The 21,058-nt window shown below is 39.9% G+C and overlaps 2 protein-coding genes across 3 annotated transcripts in view; one reads left to right on the top strand and one right to left on the bottom strand.

The window, feature by feature from the left end:
• The first annotated feature begins 4,167 nt into the window (after positions 1–4,167).
• stard3nl (STARD3 N-terminal like) lies at positions 4,168–14,454 on the top strand. Its single transcript, XM_015956001.3, has 9 exons — positions 4,168–4,555; positions 6,525–6,837; positions 9,429–9,506; positions 9,587–9,664; positions 9,977–10,030; positions 10,426–10,543; positions 10,621–10,719; positions 13,561–13,628; positions 13,711–14,454. The coding sequence occupies exons 2-8, from the start codon at positions 6,616–6,618 to the stop codon at positions 13,623–13,625; spliced, it is 714 nt and encodes a 237-aa protein (XP_015811487.3). The 5' UTR covers positions 4,168–4,555; positions 6,525–6,615; the 3' UTR covers positions 13,626–13,628; positions 13,711–14,454.
• Positions 14,455–17,221: 2,767 nt separating this feature from the next.
• The window catches only part of LOC107383404 (solute carrier organic anion transporter family member 5A1), a 38,120-nt gene continuing 34,283 nt past the window's right edge, over positions 17,222–21,058 (bottom strand). For both annotated transcript variants that reach the window (XM_015955995.3, XM_070541533.1), the window contains one exon: positions 17,222–20,910. In XM_015955995.3, coding sequence (XP_015811481.3) covers positions 20,399–20,910 — 512 coding nt within the window. In that variant the 3' untranslated portion in view covers positions 17,222–20,398. The remainder of the gene's footprint in view (positions 20,911–21,058) is intronic.

Here is a 21,058-nt window from a genome sequence, read left to right as displayed (position 1 = left end):
GAAGGGGACAGCCTAACTGAGGGTGGCAACTGGTTCCAGAGTGACGGTGCTTGGACTGAGAAAGCCAAGTCAGTAATATATAAAACATATATATATATATATATATATATATATATATATATATATATATATATATATATATATATATCAGACGTCACGCTAAACAGTCACTCGACAGACAGGGTTAAAAAAATATGATCAACCTTTTTCCCCATCACTTTCATCTTTATGTTTATGTATTATGTATTTTTGAAATAGCAATTAATAAACATTCAATACATTACAATTTCCTTTGATTTAATTTTAAACCAATATTTAGAGTGCCCAGGTAGCACATAAACAATGCAATTTAACGGTTTTCTTAAAGCAGGAATGTTTAACCAGAGCTTTCTCCTTCCTTCTGCTCTGCGTAAACCTGAGCTGGTAACCTACTTGTGCGTAATCAAATGTCTATAGGGGAAAAGATGGAAAAGCTGTAGCCATGAGGTTCACTTTTGCCTCTGATAGACTTATTGCTGTTTTATGGTGTGGCTGAATCTGCGATCCACTGCCACGCGGACTGGAACAACAAATACTGCAGTAACGAGTTGTAGTCAGGTTCATGAGGAGTCACTGGCTGGAGCGGACTCGAATTTCATACGTCATCCCAAAATAGAAGCTAATATCTTAATTTGACCTTGAATGAAAAATGTTGTTATAAAACCTCTTAAAAGTTTTTATCACGGAGGAGGCAGCGCTCATTTCTGCCTTCAGTCTGACGGCGCGCCGGAGTTTGCGCAGCGTGCGCTCATTGAATCTGCATGTGTGTGTGTGTGTGTGTGTGTGTGTGTGTGTGTGTGTGTGTGCGGCACAGCTCCATGAGCCGCTCCAGTCACCGCGTCTTGTTATTGGCGCCATTTCAACCAATGTTGTAAAATTACTTCTGCCCAGCCCAGATGTGCTCACATGTGCACCCGTGAGCCGTGGTTCCACTGGAACGCGTCTGACCTCTGACAGACACACTCTGAACTTCAGATCTTCAGCGAGCTGTTAATAGCCTGACACGTTTAGAATGCTGTCCCACAGTCAGTGTGCTAATATAAAATTATAATAATGCTAAAATGCTCAGATGGGAATCATTTCTTGATTTATTTTGTTACATCCATAATGTTCTGTGTGTGAGGTTTACAATGTCAGAACACCTGCATGAGACAGGGTGTTAATTACAATCTGCCAGAATGACTCTCCACCTTCAGATTTCTCCATCATTGTTAAAAATGATCAAATACAAAACATATCTTGCTGTTGACAGCGTGCGCAGGTTTGAGTGCTGAAGCTCGGAGCGCATCATTATTATGAAGCTATGGGCACATGCGGAGGACACACACACACACACACACACACACACACACACACACACACACACACACACACACACACACACACACACACACACACACACAAGCAAGCAAAATATACTTGTCTTCAGTTGCATTTATTGGGCCCACTGATTTTTTCTTTGGCCCACCCACAAATGAGTTTCTGGCAACAATAATGGTGACATATGACAGACTTCTCTGAGCTCCGCAGCCATTACACACCTCGCGCACCCCCTAGCGGGAGTCCCTGCCTTAGGATGAGACCTCCGTACAGATCCAGAATGCCAGGTCCCCTGGGGGTGAGCGCACCACACTTAGGGAATCCCTGTTCTAACTGTTCCCTTATTTAACTTATCTATTTAGACAGACAGATACATGGTAAACGGCCCGTATTTGATATAGCGCCTTCTAGAGTCCTGGAACCCCTCAAGGCACTTCACAACACGATCACTCATTCACACCCTGGTGGTGATGAGCTACATTGTAATCTCAGCTGCCCTGGGGCACACTGGCAGGGGCGAGTCTGCCGTGCCCAGGCGCCACCGGTCCCTCCAACCACCACCAGCAGGCGAGGTGGGTTAACCTTCCGATTATGGGGCGAGCACTTAACTCCTGTGCCGCCGTCCGTCGCCCCCAGATACAGTGGGGCAAAAAAGTATTTAGTCAGCCACCGATTGTGCAAGTTCTCCCACTTAAAATGATGACTTAAAATGATGTAATTTTCATCATAGGTACACTTCAACTGTGAGAGTCAGAATGTGAAAAAAAATCCATGAATTCACATGGCAGGATTTTTAAAGAATTTATTTGTAAATCAGGGTGGAAAATAAGCATTTGGTCACTTCAAACAAGGAAAATCTCTGGCTCTCACAGACCTGTAACGTCTTCTTTAAGAAGCTTTTCTGTCCTCCACTCGTTACCTGTGTAATCAAACAAACCTGTGTCTGGATGGAAGACTTAAGGTGGAATGCGAGGTTTGGATGCGTGAATGAATCTCAGGTTTCTTTAAGAGAGAGAAGCACGTTCTGCGTGGAAAACGTTTTGCAGCTATCTCAGTTGTTTCTCAGAGAAAACAGCATCGGACACAATCTGTGTGCTACCTCACCCATCAGACGACCCTCTGTGTGGATCCGGGGGTCAAAGGAGGATGTTGTCAGCCTCAGGGTACTCGGTCAACCCGAGTAGAACCGACTCTGGTCCAGAGTTGTTGCAGAGTACACAGTGTTGAGCTTGCGTCTGGCTTATCTCTGAAGGAGTTTTTGCATCAGCTGGTTACAGGTGCATTTATTCAAAGCAAGTCTATCGGCGTGACAGATTGGTTAGCAGAGACTTGGGCGACCATCCCTAGTCTTCTGGTGGGTTCAAGAACTGAACTACAGCTGCAGAGATTTGGTTTTAACAAAACCTCAGAACACGCCCTCTCAGCGTCAGAAAGCTTGATATTATGGAGTAAAGACATGTGAGGTGGTTACCTTTACCTTGGATACACCCTCTTCATGAGGCGGTTAACGTTCAAATGACCTTCTGGTTTACTGAACACTGATTATCATAAATAATAATTATTACCCAAAGCACAATAAGTCATTCCAGTAATTAAATACATTTATACTGAACCAAGATGATGATTGTAATAAACAGTAATAAAGTCAAAGAGTTTATTAAAATTATTTTAAAATTATTTTAAAATCTTGAAGTGTCCTTCATCTTGGGACGGAACAGCAGCAGATAAAGATGGTGTTCAGCAGACATCACGGCTCCTGGTGGGTAATCTGCGGAGCAAAAGTTACCCAGCTAGGAAATTGTGACCTTTGTCACAAATATAAGGCCATTCATGACGCTACAGAGACAACAAAAATGCATAAAAGCCAATAAAACGCAATGGTGTTGTAAGAATGTGAAGGATGGGGGTAACATAAGAACTGGCAGAGGAGTTTAAAATGGGTTTATTTGTAACAAAAAGGTATTAAAACACAAGCAAAAAGATCCCTCTAAAAAGGTTAACATTACACAGCAAATTATCAACTATAAAACACCTGGTTAAAACTTATATTAAAAGTTTAACAGAGCAGAAGGTGTTTTAAAATCCCAAAGTTGATAAAAAGTCCCAAACAATTTACTGATTAAAACACCTGGTAAAAGCTTATTTTAAAAGCTTTACCACACAAAGGTGTTTAAAAACCAAAGTCAGTAAAATTGCACCAAATACAGTTAACCTTTAAAAAAAACTTATCACCAAGAGCTAAAAACTACCACAGTTTAAAACTCCAACGAATCCAAACGAATGCAAGCAAAAAGGGGTTAAAACCAAACAAACAAAATCAAATCGCTGGAGAATTATCAAATCGCTGGAGAATTGTTTATTTCCATTTATACAACGTTTGACTTTACATTCAATACAGGGCACCATTTTACACTGTTTATTTTTTAGTATCAAGGCTGTAACATAAAGAAAGCCAGTTCTTACCACAAACCATCTTTCAATCGCAAATATTGCAAAAAGGATTAATATATCCTCACTGTGAACGTTTAAGACAAATAGCAACACTTAAAACAACTTCCGAACTGGAAAAAACATCTGTTTAAGTAGCGGAAGAGGTTATCTCTGCTTTCTCAATGTCCATAGATATGCTGAGTTTTAAGGCGAAATCCCGGGGAATTTCATCTAGAAATGCAATTACCCTAACCGTGCGCGATCTCGCGGTGGCTAATCGTTTTTTTGGCAGCCAGTCGCTTTTTGGCACAACACCTGTTACACCACCAGCAACAGAAGCTGGTAGGGATCCGGACTTTAAAAAAATCAGCTTTGGTGCTAAGGGAAACGCTGTCTATAGCATATTGTTACAAATCCAGCGGGGCACGAGCCCCGGCGAGATGCGCCACCCCCTCTGATAACTGAACTGGGCATGAACTAGTTGAAGGAATGCTGGAGGAGTTTGTTTTGATCGCAAAAACAATTTCAAGCTCTACTTTTCCCTTTGTTTAGTACTCCTGTCGCTCACTGTTTACATGCTTTTGCCGTCCAGCATGGTGGACCCACGTGATTAGGTGACGTCGATGCAAAGGGTCAGACCAGAACAGAACAGGAAACAGAAGCTTTGTCCGCTTCCCCGAGGCTCATGTTTGAACACTTAATTTCACAGATTTGTCTTTTTGGTATTTCATGACAATATAAACGTTTCCTTTCGTGACATTGGGAGGTAAGAATCGCAACAACGATTTAATACGGCTTCAATTTGCTATTTAGCGCAGCTGTTTTTGCTAGCTTGTTGTCAAATGAACTCAGTGATGCAGGTTAACACAACAGCGTCGCATCTGATTTGTGATTCTTTTACCTTTTTGTCAGCGCGTCTTCTTGTTGTTTACTTACATACCAAGCTAAGCGGGTCTGGTGTGTGTTGTAAGGATAAATTTGTGTTTTTTTTTTGCGTTTTTTTGTGTGTGGCCTTTTTTTTAGCCTTGTTAGCAAGCCGTGTGTTTTGTTGCTCTTTGCGAGCTTTACATTGACTTTAATGTAATTCTGATGCCTTCGAGTCAGATATAACGTATCCTACAGCTATTTATACATACATAACATATTTATTACATGATGGTAAACAGTGTTAAAGATATTGTAGTTTCAGTTCAAAGTTATTTTAATGTTTATCAGACGACAACAACAAATAAATGTTTTTTTTATATTAAAAGGTGTCATCAATCGCCTTTATATGATACTGGTAATGTCATCATACAAAACTGATAAAGATAATTAAATTAAATGTCAGTTTTGTGACGTGATAACTGTTGTTTTCTTGCGCTATCTTCTTTCATTATTTTGACAATCCAGTTATGGTCATCAGTCGTTAAAAGGGATTTTTTTTGTCAAACCAGTTAGACTTCTGCTTTTGTTCATCTTGATTTACATAATTTAACCTGAGAGTGTTGGTTTAAAAGCAGAGTATTAGTGTAACAGTAAAAGCATCATATCCCCAGGTCCAGCTCTGACACAGGAAGTGAGACAAGCCAATGATTCTGACCTCTAAGAGCTAAAACCATGCAAGGACTAAAAGCTCTCTTATAGGTGTTAAAAATGGAAAAACCACACAGAAAATGACATAAAATTATGTAAACCTAACCCTAACCCTCTGACCTCTATTGGTGTTTTTCTCTGGTTCACATCGGTTCAAAATCGTCCCAGCTTAGAGATTTGAAAATGACGATGCTGTTTAAAAATTACATCTCAAGCTGTGAAAGGTTTTTCTTCTTGTTGTCTGTCTTTTAGTTGTTTAAATAAACTCACAAATAGAAAAGGATGAAGGGCAAATCATTCTCAGTGGTGCAGGAGCTTTGCTTTACTTCTGTTTATCAGACAACATAACATAATCTAATATTAGTCTATGGCGAACAGTGGATCCACTGTACGTCTGTCTGTAAGGTTAATATTTAAACGTTTTTATGACTCAACTGGCGGTGACCTACGGGTGCGTCATGACTTCAAATTATCAGCAAATGTCTGTTTCTGGACATCATCTTTACATTTTAGTTTATGTATAAAACTTGGAAGCTCAGGTGTTTCCATCAAGTTTTTCTGTGTTTCAGCCTTTTAAAGATTGAAAATAAAGTAAAAAAGCAAACGTTTGACTCGAGTTTAAAACCAGAAACTTTCCTGCAGCTACCGGATCAGCTGTGAGGTGAAATCACACGTCTGTGTTTAGCTGCTCTGTAGCAGGATGATTGCGCCAAAGTACAGAGAGTTTCACTTCTGTAACAATGCTCAAGCTGCAGCTCTTTTACAGAGAAACTTTCATTTTTTCTAGTTTTGTTAAATAAAAAATATTTAATATGCTTTACTGAGATGAAGGGATTGTTGCTCAAGTGGTTTGAGGTTTAAGAAATATATCGTGATGCATTGTATCGTCTCACCTGTATCGTGATGCGCATCGTATTGCCAGAATTACACTAATACACATCCCTAATAATAATGAACTAAATGTCTGGATGTGCTTAGTTAAAACCACATCTCCGAACATTTTACCTTGTTATCCGTTAGTTTTCTAGAATAATCGGCTTTTATTTAGTCTAATTATGAAAAAACTTGTTCCTAGCTTGCAGCACAAACAAATGTCTGGTTAAATTTTCTTATTTCACCACACTAATTGGATCTAAACTCCAGATTTGTCCCTGCTGCAGATGCAGTCGACCCAAACGGACTGAGTCAACAAATCCTGCCCTGCTTCCTGCTCCAATGACCCCTGACCCCTGATTCTGAGAGCTCTTTCTGATGGTTGAGCAGTGGCCAGCGATGGACAGCAGATGCAGCAGTTTTGATTCGCGTTTCACCAGTCAGGAGGTGGGCTCAGTCATCTCCACGCCCGTCTCTGGCCGGGTGGAGTCGTACGAGGTGGCAGGGAAGAAGTGCATCTCTGACGTGAGGAGGACCTTCTGCCTCTTTGTTACCTTTGACCTCCTGTTCATCACCTTGCTCTGGATCATAGAGCTCAATGTAAGTTTGGCTCTGTGGCTCCATGTTGTCATTAGGTCTTTTACTCTTATTAAAGAGGTTCTCTTGTTTTTTGATATTGAAACATCTTGTTTCTGATTGGCTAACAGCGTGACTCCACCGTTTTGCAACGTTGATGTTTTATCTCCACAAATAACACGAGTAGATGGAGGTCAGGCAGCTGAGATCTGATTCAGGAAGTGCTTTAGTTTTACTGCTGCAGACTTCCCTAAATAAACCAGTTACCTACACTTTCTGGGAAAGTTCCACTGTGAAGCTCATCAGTATGCCTCTGAACGAACCAGTAGCTCACCTGACAGGTGTTTGTGTCACCTGGATGATTCAGCTGGGGATTTTAGCTTCAGACAGCATGAGAATAAACAGCTGAAGGCTTTTTTTCTCCCATATTTATGAAAAATCTTCTTCTTGCACATTTAAATGTAGCTTTTTGGAGCTGAAGGAGCAGCTTTGTTTACCTGGTGATTGTTTATTGTGTTTGACTTTTAGGAGAGGCTAAGAACAAAGTCCAGTCTCATATTTTACATCATTTTATTGGATAAAGTTGGAATAAAACACTCAAGTCTTCTTTTCTCTCCTGGTGACAGGAAGTGTTTCAGGTTTTTACTTTTCTGACAGAAGTGATGTAATTATTTTATTTAACCAGATGAGTCGATTGAGAACTCATTCTCATTTACAACGATGTTCTGGCCAAGAGGCAGCAGCGACAGAAACATGTGACAGTGTGAGCGTCCTGTCACAGTGTCCCGACTGATCACGCGCCCTGGCTACTTGGCCAAGGGGGTGTCCCTTTGGCTGACTGGTTAGCGTGCGTGACTCTCACCCGGGAGTCTGGGGATCGAATCCCGCCCGGGCCCTCGTTTCTCCACCTTGCCACTCATAGTTAACTTTATACCAAAGAGAAACAGATAAGACACACAAGTTAAAATAAGATGAAACAGTAACACATAAAGACAAAGGACTGTTCTCATTTACAATATGTACAGACTTAAAACAATCTTTAAGTACTGTAACGCTTTGTAAGTAGTTACTTTAAATAAATTTTCAATAGAATATAAAGGTGTTCGATAAAATGTAATAATCCATAAAAATGATATTGAGCCTTTAATATTTGACTGATGATGAAACCAGGTACTTTATGTAACACCAGGTAAAAAACACTTTATAATAATTTGACACAGAAACTAAAATAAAATGTATAAAAATCAGTTTATTTTTATATTAATGGTAACAAATGATTATAAATTTAAAGTGATATTAAATGAGAGAGTGAATGAACATGACCTTGTATGTTTAAGAGCTTCATTAAGTGGCTCAGAAAGGTGTGATGTCTGGGTTTATAAAATAAATTTGGTTGTTTGTTTGATTTAATTTAACAAGTTGTCAAATGAATCTCAGCCGCTCTGACGGCATTGAACCAGGATAGTGGAAGTTCTTGGAGATCCGGTCTGCAAGCAAGGCCGGCGAGTGAGTGAGTGGGCTTCCGAGGTATCTTAAGATCGCAGGCTCCGTCGGCATACGCACGACTGGTCAGCAGATACTTCCCAGGTGGCTTCTGGTGGACGGGTTCACGTCTGAAGAGTGGGTGGTGGATTGAGCAAATAATAGGTGATCTATCTAAAAGGATGGTTCTTTAAGACGCTAACATTATTCCACTGAAAAATCAGGTGGATTCCTCATACGATGGTAATTTAGCATGAGCTGTGAGCTCTGGCTGGAACGGGAGAAAATAGGAAGTGAGATCACTTTTAACAAGTGCTTATTTATAAACTCTGACTAACCAGATCTGAGAAATGTGGATAGGCGTTCACCAAGACCCTCAGGTGTCTAACCCTGACCCATTCCTCAGGCACTCAGAAGAGGCTGATCTCACTTACTGTGGAGTAAATCTGTTAAACATTCATTTGTTAAAATACTGACATTAACATGTGAATGTAACTGATAATAAATCATTATTAAATCATCAAGTAGACTCATTTAGTGTATTTAAGATCTGAAATATGTCATGAAATAATAAACATTTATGTTAGTTATTAAATCACTATATAGAACATTCATCGTAGATAACACAGAATACGATTGTAAACAACCTGCGGACTGAAATAAATCATTTATGAGACAAAATAAGAATCGTTTTATTAAAAGAGTGAAGTCTCGTCTCCTGTGGGACCTTGGAGTTGCAACAGCATGTAAATAGTTGCAGAGAAGAAGTCAGACGATGGAATTGTTTTGATTGTCTTCCCAAACCGCATGGCTAGAGAAGAAAAACAGGAGACTGTTTTGTACGGAGGAGCACACAATAGTCCTGGTAGGAGAACTGCTGGACATGTCTGTCTGTTGACCTCTGACCTTGCTGTGGACAAATAACTTTGTTGGACATTTCCAACGCTGCAGTACATCTCTGAAGCAGGCATCCATGAGACCCCGGTGAAGACAGAGCAGAGTTGTTTCAGGTCAAACTTAGATGTTTGGATTATCACCAGAGCAGAGAAAGGTCTTGTTTCTGACTCCAGCTGCACGTTAAATCCTCAGAAGTTTAATTTAGAGGTTTAAAGGATTTTGTTTGTGTTTGACAGGCGAGCGGCAGCGTTCAGACGCAGCTGGAGAAGGAAGTCCTGCACTATGACTTCCACGCCTCCTTCTTTGACATCTTTGTAAGACTTTTAAACCATCATGTGTCGTCCTGTTTAAATGATGTTTTATATATAATTTCCTCTCTTTTGTCTCCTCTCAGCTGCTGGCCGTCTTCAGGTTTGCAGCCCTCATCCTGGCTTACGCCATCTGCAAGCTGCGCCACTGGTGGGCAATCGCAGTAAGTAATGTTTATTAGCTATTAAAGGCAGAAACATCTTATTAGTTATCTATGTTTAAATGTAGGGGTTTCCTGCATGTTCACTTGTGTTTATCTGCTACCCAGGTTGATGTTTCTGTTCATTAAATGTTTTGTTTTAATCAAACGTTCATTCTTATTACAATTATTACACAATCTCCTACATTAATGATCAGTTTCTTTCATAAAAAGCTCCAGGAGTTACCCTTTTCTACACGTTTACCTCAGTTACAACCAGCTAGACTGGAACTCAGAGTGAACATGCAAATAAAACAAGCTTCTATCTCTGTGCAGATAACCACTACAGTCACCTGTGCATTCTTGATTGTTAAAGTCATTTTACCAAAGGTGAGTTTTTTACTTACACCTCCAAACAAACATGTTTAACCTTTTGACCTGCAGGCTGACAGATTTTACTCCATTTATCTCGGTGTGAGAAAAAAATGTGTATTGGGGTAAATAAAAATTCTTTATTCCTTCAAATGAATACAAAACTGCAGAAAGGATTAAAAAATTTCTTGTTGTCTTTAATTAATTAATATTTTTATCAGTGGTTTTTCCAAACTGAGAATGCTTTTTATGCATAGAATTTTCATCTGAAATGTGTTTGAGTTTGGATCTGGATGATATTCTCACAAACCTTTAATTTATGAATGTTACAATAAATACATTTATATTCCTGTGTGTGTGTGTGTGTGTGTGTGTGTGTGTGTGTGTGTGTGTGTGTGTGTGTGTGTGTGCAGCTGCTGGCTCAGGGGGCCTTCGGGTATCTGCTACCCATCATCTCCTTCGTGTTGGCCTGGATTGAGACATGGCTACTCGACTTTAAGGTCCTTCCTCAGGAAGCTGCTGATGAAAACCGTGAGTCTTACTTCCTGGTTGTGTAGCTTTTGTATACTTGTGTCTCTGAGAGGTGCGTGTGTGTGTGTGTTTTACAGGATACAAGTCGTTTGTTGACGCCACAGAGCACCCTCCTCTCATTGGTCCTGGTCCGGTTTCTGAAGGACAGTTTTACTCTCCGCCGGAGTCTCTGGCAGGTTTGTCCTCTCTAAAGGCATCTCACACTTCCATCTGGCTTACATTCAAATTTAAATCATCACGCAGAAGCTCCAACTCTCATGGTCTTTGCCTCTTGGCCAGGACTCCCTTGAAAATAAAGTTTGTAATCTCAATGGGACTTTATTAGTTAAAAAAAGAATAAATAAAAAATAAAATAAACACCAGAAGTTGTTGGATTTATTAGTTTCTTTTATTAGGAACTGATGTTAAATAATTTTAATCATGAAGATCCAAACAGGCAACAGAGCAAGAGGAGCTTGACCACGTCTCACAAACTGTACTACTACTACATCTGTGTGGCGGGACACGCCCGAGCCACCTTTACTTACAGTAGGGGCTGCATGACTTAATATTTTTTTAAGTCGACCGTCAAGTAATGAAAATCGAGTCGACTTCCACTAGTCGCTGATGACGTCATACACCTGAAGCGGCTAAAACTGACGATGGGTGACCAATAAGGCTGCAACAAACGATTATTTGGATAATCGATGAATCGGATGGGGTCTCGACACGATTAATCGGTTAATCGGATTACATGGGGACATTGTTAAAAACTGCTAGGGAAACGTTATTTCTCTCCTTCCTTCACTTTAATAAACAACATTATTAGAAAACAGTTCAATAGCAGAAAAACAACATGCCATCACCTAAATTGTCTTATAAGGTGTATAGACAGAGACCCTAAGCTACATCTATCTGTGACCTAAAATGCTTGGTCCAAGTTAAACAGCTTAAAGGCAATTCTCATCTGTTTTGTTTGATCTCATCTGTTGACATTTATTATAATTGGGGATGTCAAACAACTAATTTTTAAATGTAATTAAACATAGGCTGTGAATTAATCAAAATTAATCACTATTTCCAAAAATGACTGAAAAAATACCAAATAAAACAAAAGTAAATGAATGCCATCCTCCTTGTGATGATGCCATGGGCAACTGCCATAAAGTCACATCAAGAAATGCTGCTGATCATTCCAATGATCCCAAATAGACTCACATTAGGCCACATGAAAGCAACTGAACCCAAAAATATATTAACCAGTATATAACTGCACTCACACAACACGCCTGCAGCAAGAGTTAGGACTCCTCCCTCCCTTTTAAAAGCGTTTTCGCTTCTGAGGACATTGTGGTTGTAAAACCACATGCTAGTAGCCTGGCCCCGGTGCGATCAACCAGTTTCTGCGGGAATGTGACGGCGGAACCGGTTCGCAGCAGCGCGAGTCCCCCCCGTTTATCTAATAGCGTTGCACTTGCGATTTTATAGACTTTTTTTTTACAAGCTTAGGGCATGTCTAGCCTGTGTAATAATCCGGGGCTTGCGTGAATCACTTTTGAAAAGTTTTTAACTTAACCGGACACCGAGCTCTCTCCTTCCTCGCTGATGATTGTGACATGCTTGCGTTTAAGATGCTGCATCATCATTGTAGTACTCCCGTGCCATGCTAAGTCTGACCTACAAACGCAGGTAACGAATGTCTTCGCCTGATTTAACTGAAAATGCTCCCAAACTTTAGAAGTTTTTACTTTTTTGGGTCTCGCTGCTTCTGCCATGTTCCTCTTCCGAACACCTGCCGGCTCTCCCTCGCGCTGATCTGACTTGCTTCCGGTCTGCGCGCAGCGGCCGAGGGGGGGGGGGTATGGGGTGGGGGTGGGGGGGCTTTTGGAAGAGTTGCGCAACACAACGAATCGATGACGCAATTCGTTGCCAACGCTTTTAGTAATCGATTTTCATCGAATTTATCGATTCGTTGTTGCAGCCCTAGTGACCAAGCTTTTTTTTTTTTGACGCACGGGAGTGGGGTGGGGGTTGGTTGGTCGGTTGGTTCGCTGGAGTTTTTGACAATTAAAATTGCACCCACATTTTCAAAGTTAAACACATCTCTTTTAACAACAGTAGTTTCTGCTTCAGCCCTCTCCCCCCTCCCCCTGCGCAGCGGCCGCAAACTCACTGATGCGCCTGCAGCCTCTCGGAGTTCCCGCTGCTCTAAACATTAAAATAATTATTTCATTTTCTGTTCCTCACTTCTGATTACCTTCAATGGTGTCTGTTTGTTGCAACCACCAGGTACAAAAACTAACTTGTTTTTATTTGACTATTTTTCTGTCCTGCCTGTTTATTATCTTCCTGCATCTCCTCTCAATCCTAAAGAAAAACTGCTACCTGGCTTCATTTATATTCACCTTATGAGTTACCTTTGAACTGCAGTTCTAAAAGATCTACCGACCGCAAAAACAGCGGAGTGCTTGCCGGCCGCACCGGTGAGGGGAAATCACCGGATGACAAAACAGGTGATGTGCCCTGCTCCACAGCAGCGCAAAGCATCAGGCACAAATGAAAGACAGAAAACATAAAAGGAAATGAGCCGACATGAACGATCGCGTGTTACATTAGTTTTTGAGGTGGCGACACCTGATTTGATGATGTTACTGTGGCCGTGCTCAGGACGCAGATGTCTGGAGCACGTCAACGATCAGAGCTTTTTATGCACAAGCTGGTTAAGGTTAGGATGGGGGTGAGGGGAAGGTTAAATTGCAAAAGGGTAAAGGTAACAATTTGGTTAAATGTCCGTTTTACGGCGGGTGTCAGTACCGACGCTCTGGCACAGCGCGTCGCCTCCCAACACGCAGGGGCTCGTCACCTGCTGTCTTTTCCGAGGACTGCATCTTGTCGGTCATTATCACGTGACAGCGACTAGTCTATGACAAGCATAAAAAGTCACTACAGAGCAGTGAAGTCGACTAGTTGATACAACCCCTAACTTACAGAGGTTTTATTTTAACCTCCTTTTCTGTTATTTCCTTCTTCCTCCTCAGACTCTGACGAGGATCTGGATGACAAACACGACCCGGAGAAAGGGCTGATTCAGAACGTGACGTAACGGGTAATCCATCATCTGCTGGTTTTCTGAAGCTTCTACAGCTTCTGTCTCTGTAAATGTTTAAATTTCATCTGTTTCTGATCAGGTTTCATCCTGTGAAGATGGATGTTTTAATCCTGCTCCTGTTGTGCTTCTGAGGGACCTTCTGCCTTACACCTTCAACTGTTTAATTCATAATTCAGATAAGTTTTTGTTTATCAAATCCACGTTATCAGCCTTCTACAGAAAACTGAAACAGAAAAAACAAATGCTACTTAAAGAGCAAATCAGTGTCAAAACCTCTGGTTTTAGTTTCATTCACATTTCTGGAACTTGTAGAGGAAAAGATTTTATACACAAATGTTTGGTTGGTTTAAAAAAAACTAAAATATTCTTTATAAAACTTTCAGTATTCAAACTGTTCCATTTTATCTCATCCAAACTTTGGAAACAGTAAGGTGTTAATGCCTTATATTTACACATTGTTTGTTTTAATTTTGAATGTGAGTGTAAAGGTAGATCACCCGCCCAGACAGCAGTATAAGGACCAGTTAGGAAGAAGTCGGCCATGTCTGACTGCTTTAAAGTTCAGCATCCTGCATGGAACCGTAGAACATCATAGAGATTTGAACTTTTGCTTCTGTGAGGAAATGTATTTAAGAGAAAATGAGCCATAAATCTGCTGTTTGTCTGTCATGGCCTGTGCACTGTATGGAAAGCAAACCGCTCCTAAAAGCTGCTGTAATGGAAAACATATTTGTATATATGTTCATGCATGCCTTACAAACTCATGATGTGTTTTCTTGAAAAGCTCGTCTGTAAATTTGAATCATTAAAATGTGAAAAACGCTTTTTGCCTTTTTTAAAGTAAACAACAAAGGGACCAAAACTTTACAAACTTAAAATTAATTTAGTTTAAAACTCATGAAAGGTAGTCGTCGGTTCCTTCAAGCAATGAAACTGGTTTGCCAACTCACCAGTGTCTACATTCTCTCTCACCACACCTCCAGCTTCTAAAGCTGAAAAAGTAGTCATTAATCTGTGTGACATACACACACACCCCTAGCTGCTCCTGGACACACACCCCTCCAGGTGTTTCTGGACACACACCCCTCCAGGTGCTTCTGTACACACACACTCCCAGCTGCTTCTGGACACACTCCTACATTTTGAGTGCTTACAACATTAGCCTCCTTATTTCAATGAAGCTGTGGGAAATTCTTAACCTGGTGAGTATTGATAATATGGAGGGGGAGGAAGAGGAGAACGGGGTTTTCAAACTTTGATTTTTGACATTTTTAACATTTCTGTCTTCCACCTGTTTTCACAAGGTCACCTGTCTTTCCTGAAAAGTCCAATAGATAAATTACTTACCTTTCTGAGATTTTTTTTATGTCCGGATTCATACAAATATAAATAAAACCCCTTTTATTAGGTAAAACATGCATATTTGCATTTGGAACACTTTGATTTGGCTTGCAGCATAAAGAAGTCTGCAGGACAACATAGTTTGTGATGCCAATCTCCTCAACGCCAGGTAAACCCTTCAGATTATACAAAACGTCAGATTGCAGTGAAGACCAATCATATGAGACTGTGTGATGACCAATAGACATCACACGAAATGTTTAGCTCCAAAATAAAAATTTAGCTGGGATCAAAATATTTTTTTGGAAAATAAATATTTAATTTACAAATTAAATATTTAGTTCCAAAATAAATATTTAATTAGTAAATTAAATATTTAGTTAGTGAATCAAATATTTATTTTACAAACGAAATATTTAGATCAGACCTAAATATTTAGTTTGAAAAAATAAATATTTGACTATGAATTAAATATTTAGCTTGCTAACTAAATATATATTTGGAAACTTTAACATTTATAAATGTATGAATAACTTGGTGAAAATATGACTTTGAAAAAGTGAACTCCCAATTTTTTCTCTTATGATATGCTAAATAACCAAAAATATTGCTGTTAGATTATGACTGTTTGACTTTACAAATGGCACCCCATAATAGTCATAGCCAAGGCGCATGATCAATCGGGACACTGTGACAGAACGCTAAACTGTCACAATAACAAGTATGCTGTTAACACAAATTTAAACCAGTTGTAATTTGAAGTGGTGTCCTATTTTGAAGGACTCTACAGGAAGCGTTGATGAGTAATGTGTTTAACTTTATAAACGCTATCTATAGTCATAGATATATAATATATATTAGCTAATATAGTCAGATATATCATATATATTAGTTAATATTATATATGATATCTATGCCTATAGTAACAGCTTCGGTCCACCAGAGGGCGGAAAATCCTTAATCTGGAAAACCAGGATTGAGTCGTGTTTCCATCCGGTATCCATCCACTTGACCGGAATAATACAGAAAACTTCCAGGTGCTTCTGATAGCCAGTCCGACACAACCATTCGGGTTAACACTGTTAAATAAATATAAATTGAATTGCGTTTTTAGCTAAAAGAGCAAGATCCGGTGGCTAACACCAAAACGTTGTAGCATTTTATTTTGAAATAATTAACAGAAAGAGTTTTTATTAACTAACTTCAAAAGTGCATTTCTCCTTTTTCTTTATTCGCAGGATAATTTTTCTAGCTTTGCTGACACAATTGGTCAGAGTCAGGTTCTAGTTTTTCACCACAAGAGGGCACCAGTCTGATCTCGCTCATTATCAGGTCAATTTAAAATTGAACTTCCACGGCACTTGTGGTGCTGGCAACATGGGAACTCGCTCTGACGTTCTCTTATTCTTCATCCAAAAGCAAAAATACTATTATATTTATTTAATACTTAAACTCGACGGTCGTGTGAGGTCAGTGCTGAACCCAGCTAGCTACTGTGCTGCAAACGGAGTTTGAATGAGGGGTCTCAACGCCCTCCAGTGGCGATAGGGTCTAACAACACAAGGGGAGATGAGGAGCTGTCTGACGCGTGCTTTGCTAATAATTAACATTATGGGTTTTTACCCATTTATATATTTTTACCCGTATATTATGTCGATAGTTTTTACCAGACATTTGTTACAGCATCTATTTTGCCTCTGAAAAATAAAATCTGCCTCAATATCACTTTAATTCTCTCTTATAGAATTTATTATAGTCATCAAATCAAATTGGAGCCTTTGCATCATCCTAATTACCTCACAAAACGGCAAAAACTGGGATTTCACTGCTAGACTATGCCATTTTCCCCAAACCTAATGCTCTTCGGCATGTCTCATTGGTACCCGGTTTAACCCCTCGCCTCACTCTGAGATTTTTCTAAAGTTGGCCCTGAGATGTGACTTTAAATATTGCTGAATTCACCTTCAACAGTTCTTATATAAAAGTATTGACACATTAATCAACCCCTGCTCAAACAGGGTTGTGAGGAGCTCGTGCTCCATCATGCAAGAGGCGGGGCGCACCCTGGACATGTCTTCAGTCCGCCACAGGGACAGTCTCAAACAGGGAGGACATGCTGCAGAATGCTTCAGATGGGATTCAAACCTGTGACCTTACAACAGTGCCACAGCCCGTAGTTAAACCAAAACACAAACTAAAAGAACAGACCCATTCTGTGCTTTTATATGAAAACACCAGAAAGAAAAACACTTTTTGTAACTCAGTTTTATTCTTTTGTCACTTTTTCTATTTGACAGAAGTCAAGAACTCAAGGCAGCTGTAAACCACAAATCTATGTTTAGCCTCCATCAGGGCAGCTTTTCCAGTTTTAAATAAATATAATACTGATTTCAAAAAGTAAACCGCTACCCTAAATCTGCCTGAAGGAGCTCGTACCGATCCTGAATCAGTCACATGATTATTGCATGAAACGACACACGAAAGAGGATTTCTGTTTGACATGAAGTTGGAATGTTTTCTACTTTATTCTACTGTCTTTATCGTGTTTAGTATTAAATGCATCACATTTGATTCTTTGCTGTCTTTACACAGAAACGAGGAAATCACTGACAATGTTTCAGCTTTTCTCTGCAGCACAAACGTGACCTCTGACCTGCGTCCAGGAGCAGAAGCATCTCATTTATTTCCTCTGAACCAAAACAGAACAGTTGATTCAAACCTCTGAAATCATACGGCAGAAGTCTGTCTGGAAGTAGAAACCAGATTTTAACCAGTTTCACAACATTTGGCTCAACTCAGACAAAAATAATCAATCCTTCAGAAACAAAAATAACTTCATGGAACAAGAAATCAGTGTCGATGAGTTTTGTTTTTGAAAAATTTTCACATTTGGATTAAAGATAAAAAGAAAATCAAGCAAATACTCAGCAGGTCAAACCTTTTCAACAAGGTGTTTGATAAACTAATATTTTCACAAAACCTCAGAGGATTTATGAAGATTTCACCATCTTTACTGGTTCAGTTTAGCCCTAAATCATTTAAAATCAACACAAATCACAAACAGAAATCGTGTTCAATACTGAGCTCAAAGTGCAAATATTTTCACAACTTATTATTTATAGAATGTCTGATAGTCTAATTATTTTGTGATTAAATATTAAACTGAAAGACTGCTTCGGTGTTGAGAAACTTTGTTTTTATAATAAAAACAAAAAAATCTTGTAGTTTTATTTCTTTTAAATGCTTATTGAATCATTTTTAACTACTGAAACTTTTTATTTGCAGAAAACAAGAACAGAACACTTTATATGTGTAGATTCTGCTTTTAGGGCTGAAAATAAAACTAAACGAGTTCTTTTAAAGAGAAGTTTCATACAGATAAAGCAGATTTATTCAGGTGTCTCTCAAATGAAAAATACTGAGAGTGCAAACCTAAAAACACGTTTTTGGTTGTTTTTGTCTCTTTTCCTACATGCTGTTCCTCGTCGGTCCAGCAGGTGTCGCCAGAGAGCTAACTGCTGCTTTAAAAAGACAGAAGTAGTTTAGTTGATATTCAGAATAAAATATAACAACACGAAAGTGCAAATGAGGGATTTGTAACAACAGCTGTGGTGCAGCAGCTCTAATAAACACAACAATCCTGTTTTTACGGCTCAGAAACACCAGAAATCAACTCAACCCATAAAATAAAAAGATAAAAGTAACACTTTGTGAAACTGAAGTATGAAAATGTAGATTTATGTAGTCTGAAATTCTCTTATTTTAGGATGAAAGTACTTTAACAGCAGCCGAGGATTGGATAAGTTTAGAGAAAAGTAAGTAAAAGTCGCCACAGTTAAAATGAATATTTTAACAAAATCTTAAAAACAAAGGTTATGCATAAAGTATTTATTAGCTTTGGTCAATTTTTAAAGTAAAGTGAAGAAAACGGATCCTGTTAGTTTTAGGATAAACAAAAAACTATAAACAAGATGGAACCAGGGTTAAAAACAGAAAAACTAAATAACAAAAATATGTTTTTAGGACATTTCTTTAGGGTTGAAAGTGTTGGATTTTAAAATATCTAAATATTTAAACATTTTATGAATTTAAATGTAATAATTTACCTAAAACACACCTTAAATAGTCATTTAAGTTAAAATTTTAAGAGAAAAGTTTAGAAATATTAATTTTAGATTAAAGTCAAATATTAGAGTCTGGAATAAAAAGAAATTAGCTGCACATCAAGTAAAGTTTGGATATTTAGGCTTTTATTTATATGAACTCAAAATTTACTTCAGGTTCAGAAAAAGTTTAATTCTGAGTGAAATGATTGTATTTTTGATGCATGAATGTAAAACCCACCCAGCAGCTGTATCTGTGCACAAGAACATCTGTAAAAAAGTCTGTTTTATGACTAATCTGAGTTTTTTCTAAACCTAAAAACAAATAAATGTAACAGGAATGATTCATCACGAGTTCGGCTTTAGCTAAGAGGGTTTTAAAAACCAGCCTGATTTAAATAATTATAAATGACCAAATAATTAGATGCAAAAATCAAAGAGAGATGTGACGTTTCGCTCATCAAACGGTGGATTTTGTGACTTATGTTAAAAATGATTCATGCGTGAAAACAGATTTTTGATGAATCAGACGTGTTTGAAGCAGTTCACTGAGTGAAAACTTCGTTTCACACTTTTAATTCTCATCTTTTTATCTGAATTGTGGAAAAACAAAAACACGATTTCTGAGCTCGACGTCGTCACAAGCGATGCAGAAATTCTGACCCCACCTCACAGGTGAGGAAGACGAGGAGACGATGGGTCGCACAGACGCAAAAGTTGCTTTTCCGTCTCAGAATTCCCCGTCTGAGATTTTCCTTCCAGCTCTTTTGTTTACTTTTTTATTTGATTTTGAAGGAATCCTGTTGAAAAGTTAGAGCAGGAATGAAAAATGTCCTATCTGCTTGATGGGGAGGGAGGGCAGTCCTACGATGTATGGATGCATTGTATGGAACCGGCAACATCCCAACAATCCGACTACCAGCGGGGATCCCGCGTGTCGCTTCGTCAGAGCAGGAATGTGACCCGTGAGCACCGAGCAGCTTAACCCAGTGACTCGTTGTTCACTTGGATTAATTCCAGGAGTTTAAAATCAGTTTAATCAGTGAGAATCACGTTTCTAGAGGTTATCGTTCCGTTAGAGCTGATAAAGGAGGGGAGGGGGGTGAAGCGGGCTTTTCCGGGGTGAGGACTGTGGTGACAGAAGGCACGTTGCCGGGGTGACGTGGGTGAGGAGCACAGAGCTTCTGTCTGCTCGCTGCACCAGCTGATGGATCACAACATAAACGGCTTTCAGCACTCTGGTTCCCAAACGAGTTCCTGACTAAATCCGGTTCTCCGGTGGATGGTTTTGACCCAGACGGGAGCGTTAGTGGTTCTTCTCGTTCAAACTCGGACTGGCACGTGTTCCAGAGATCGGGCCGGGGTGGGGGCGGGTGAAGCTGCAGGGGAAGCTGCAGGAGGAGGAGGAGTTATTGCCTTTAACTCGTTACCAGGGCAACTCTGGGTGCTGACGCCGCGGTTGAGGGCGCGAGGCAGAGCGTTGGCGGGCAGCGCGTTGGGGTCGCTTCGGGGGATGTTGACAGGGCAGGAGCGGGTGCGGGCGTGGCCTTTGTGGCCGCCCGGGTGGCAGACGAGGCTCCCCACGGTGTCGACGGGCGACAGGTGGCGCTTCAGCCATCGCTCCACCCGCTCCTCCTTGTACTTGATGGAGTACCAGGTGAGGAAGATGAAGAGGAAGCCGAGGAACTTGAGGCTGGCGGCCAGGCCAAAGTAGACGAAGCGCAGGGAGGTGACGTCATACTCCCAGCAGGAGCCATGCACGCCGCAGTCCTGCTGCCACAACATGCAGGTGGTGTCGATGACGGCGCCAAAGTAAATAGGAGTCGGGATGTAGGCTGGAAGCAGGAAGAAAGAGAAGATGAAATGAAATATTCTTCTAAATGCATCACTTCTTCTAATCCTGACATTCTCGGTGCTTCAAGCAGCAGACCAGCTTTAGCTTTTTTATTCATCCTGCTCACACGTCCCAGACGTGCCGTCACC

Source organism: Nothobranchius furzeri, chromosome 11 (genome assembly GCF_043380555.1).
Source record: "Nothobranchius furzeri strain GRZ-AD chromosome 11, NfurGRZ-RIMD1, whole genome shotgun sequence".
Lineage (NCBI taxonomy): Eukaryota > Metazoa > Chordata > Actinopteri > Cyprinodontiformes > Nothobranchiidae > Nothobranchius > Nothobranchius furzeri.
The sequence above is the reverse complement of the archived record's forward strand: the minus strand, read 5'-3'. Positions and strand labels throughout refer to the sequence as shown.

Excerpts from the sequence above, each read along its gene's own strand:
- stard3nl (XM_015956001.3), top strand. The coding sequence starts at position 6,616 with ATGGTTGAGCAGTGGCCAGCGATGGACAGCAGATGCAGCAGTTTTGAT. Across the intron at positions 9,507-9,586 it reads CCTCCTTCTTTGACATCTTT|CTGCTGGCCGTCTTCAGGTT; the intron begins GTAAGACTTTTA and ends GTCTCCTCTCAG. Across the intron at positions 10,720-13,560 it reads TCCGCCGGAGTCTCTGGCAG|ACTCTGACGAGGATCTGGAT; the intron begins GTTTGTCCTCTC and ends CTTCCTCCTCAG.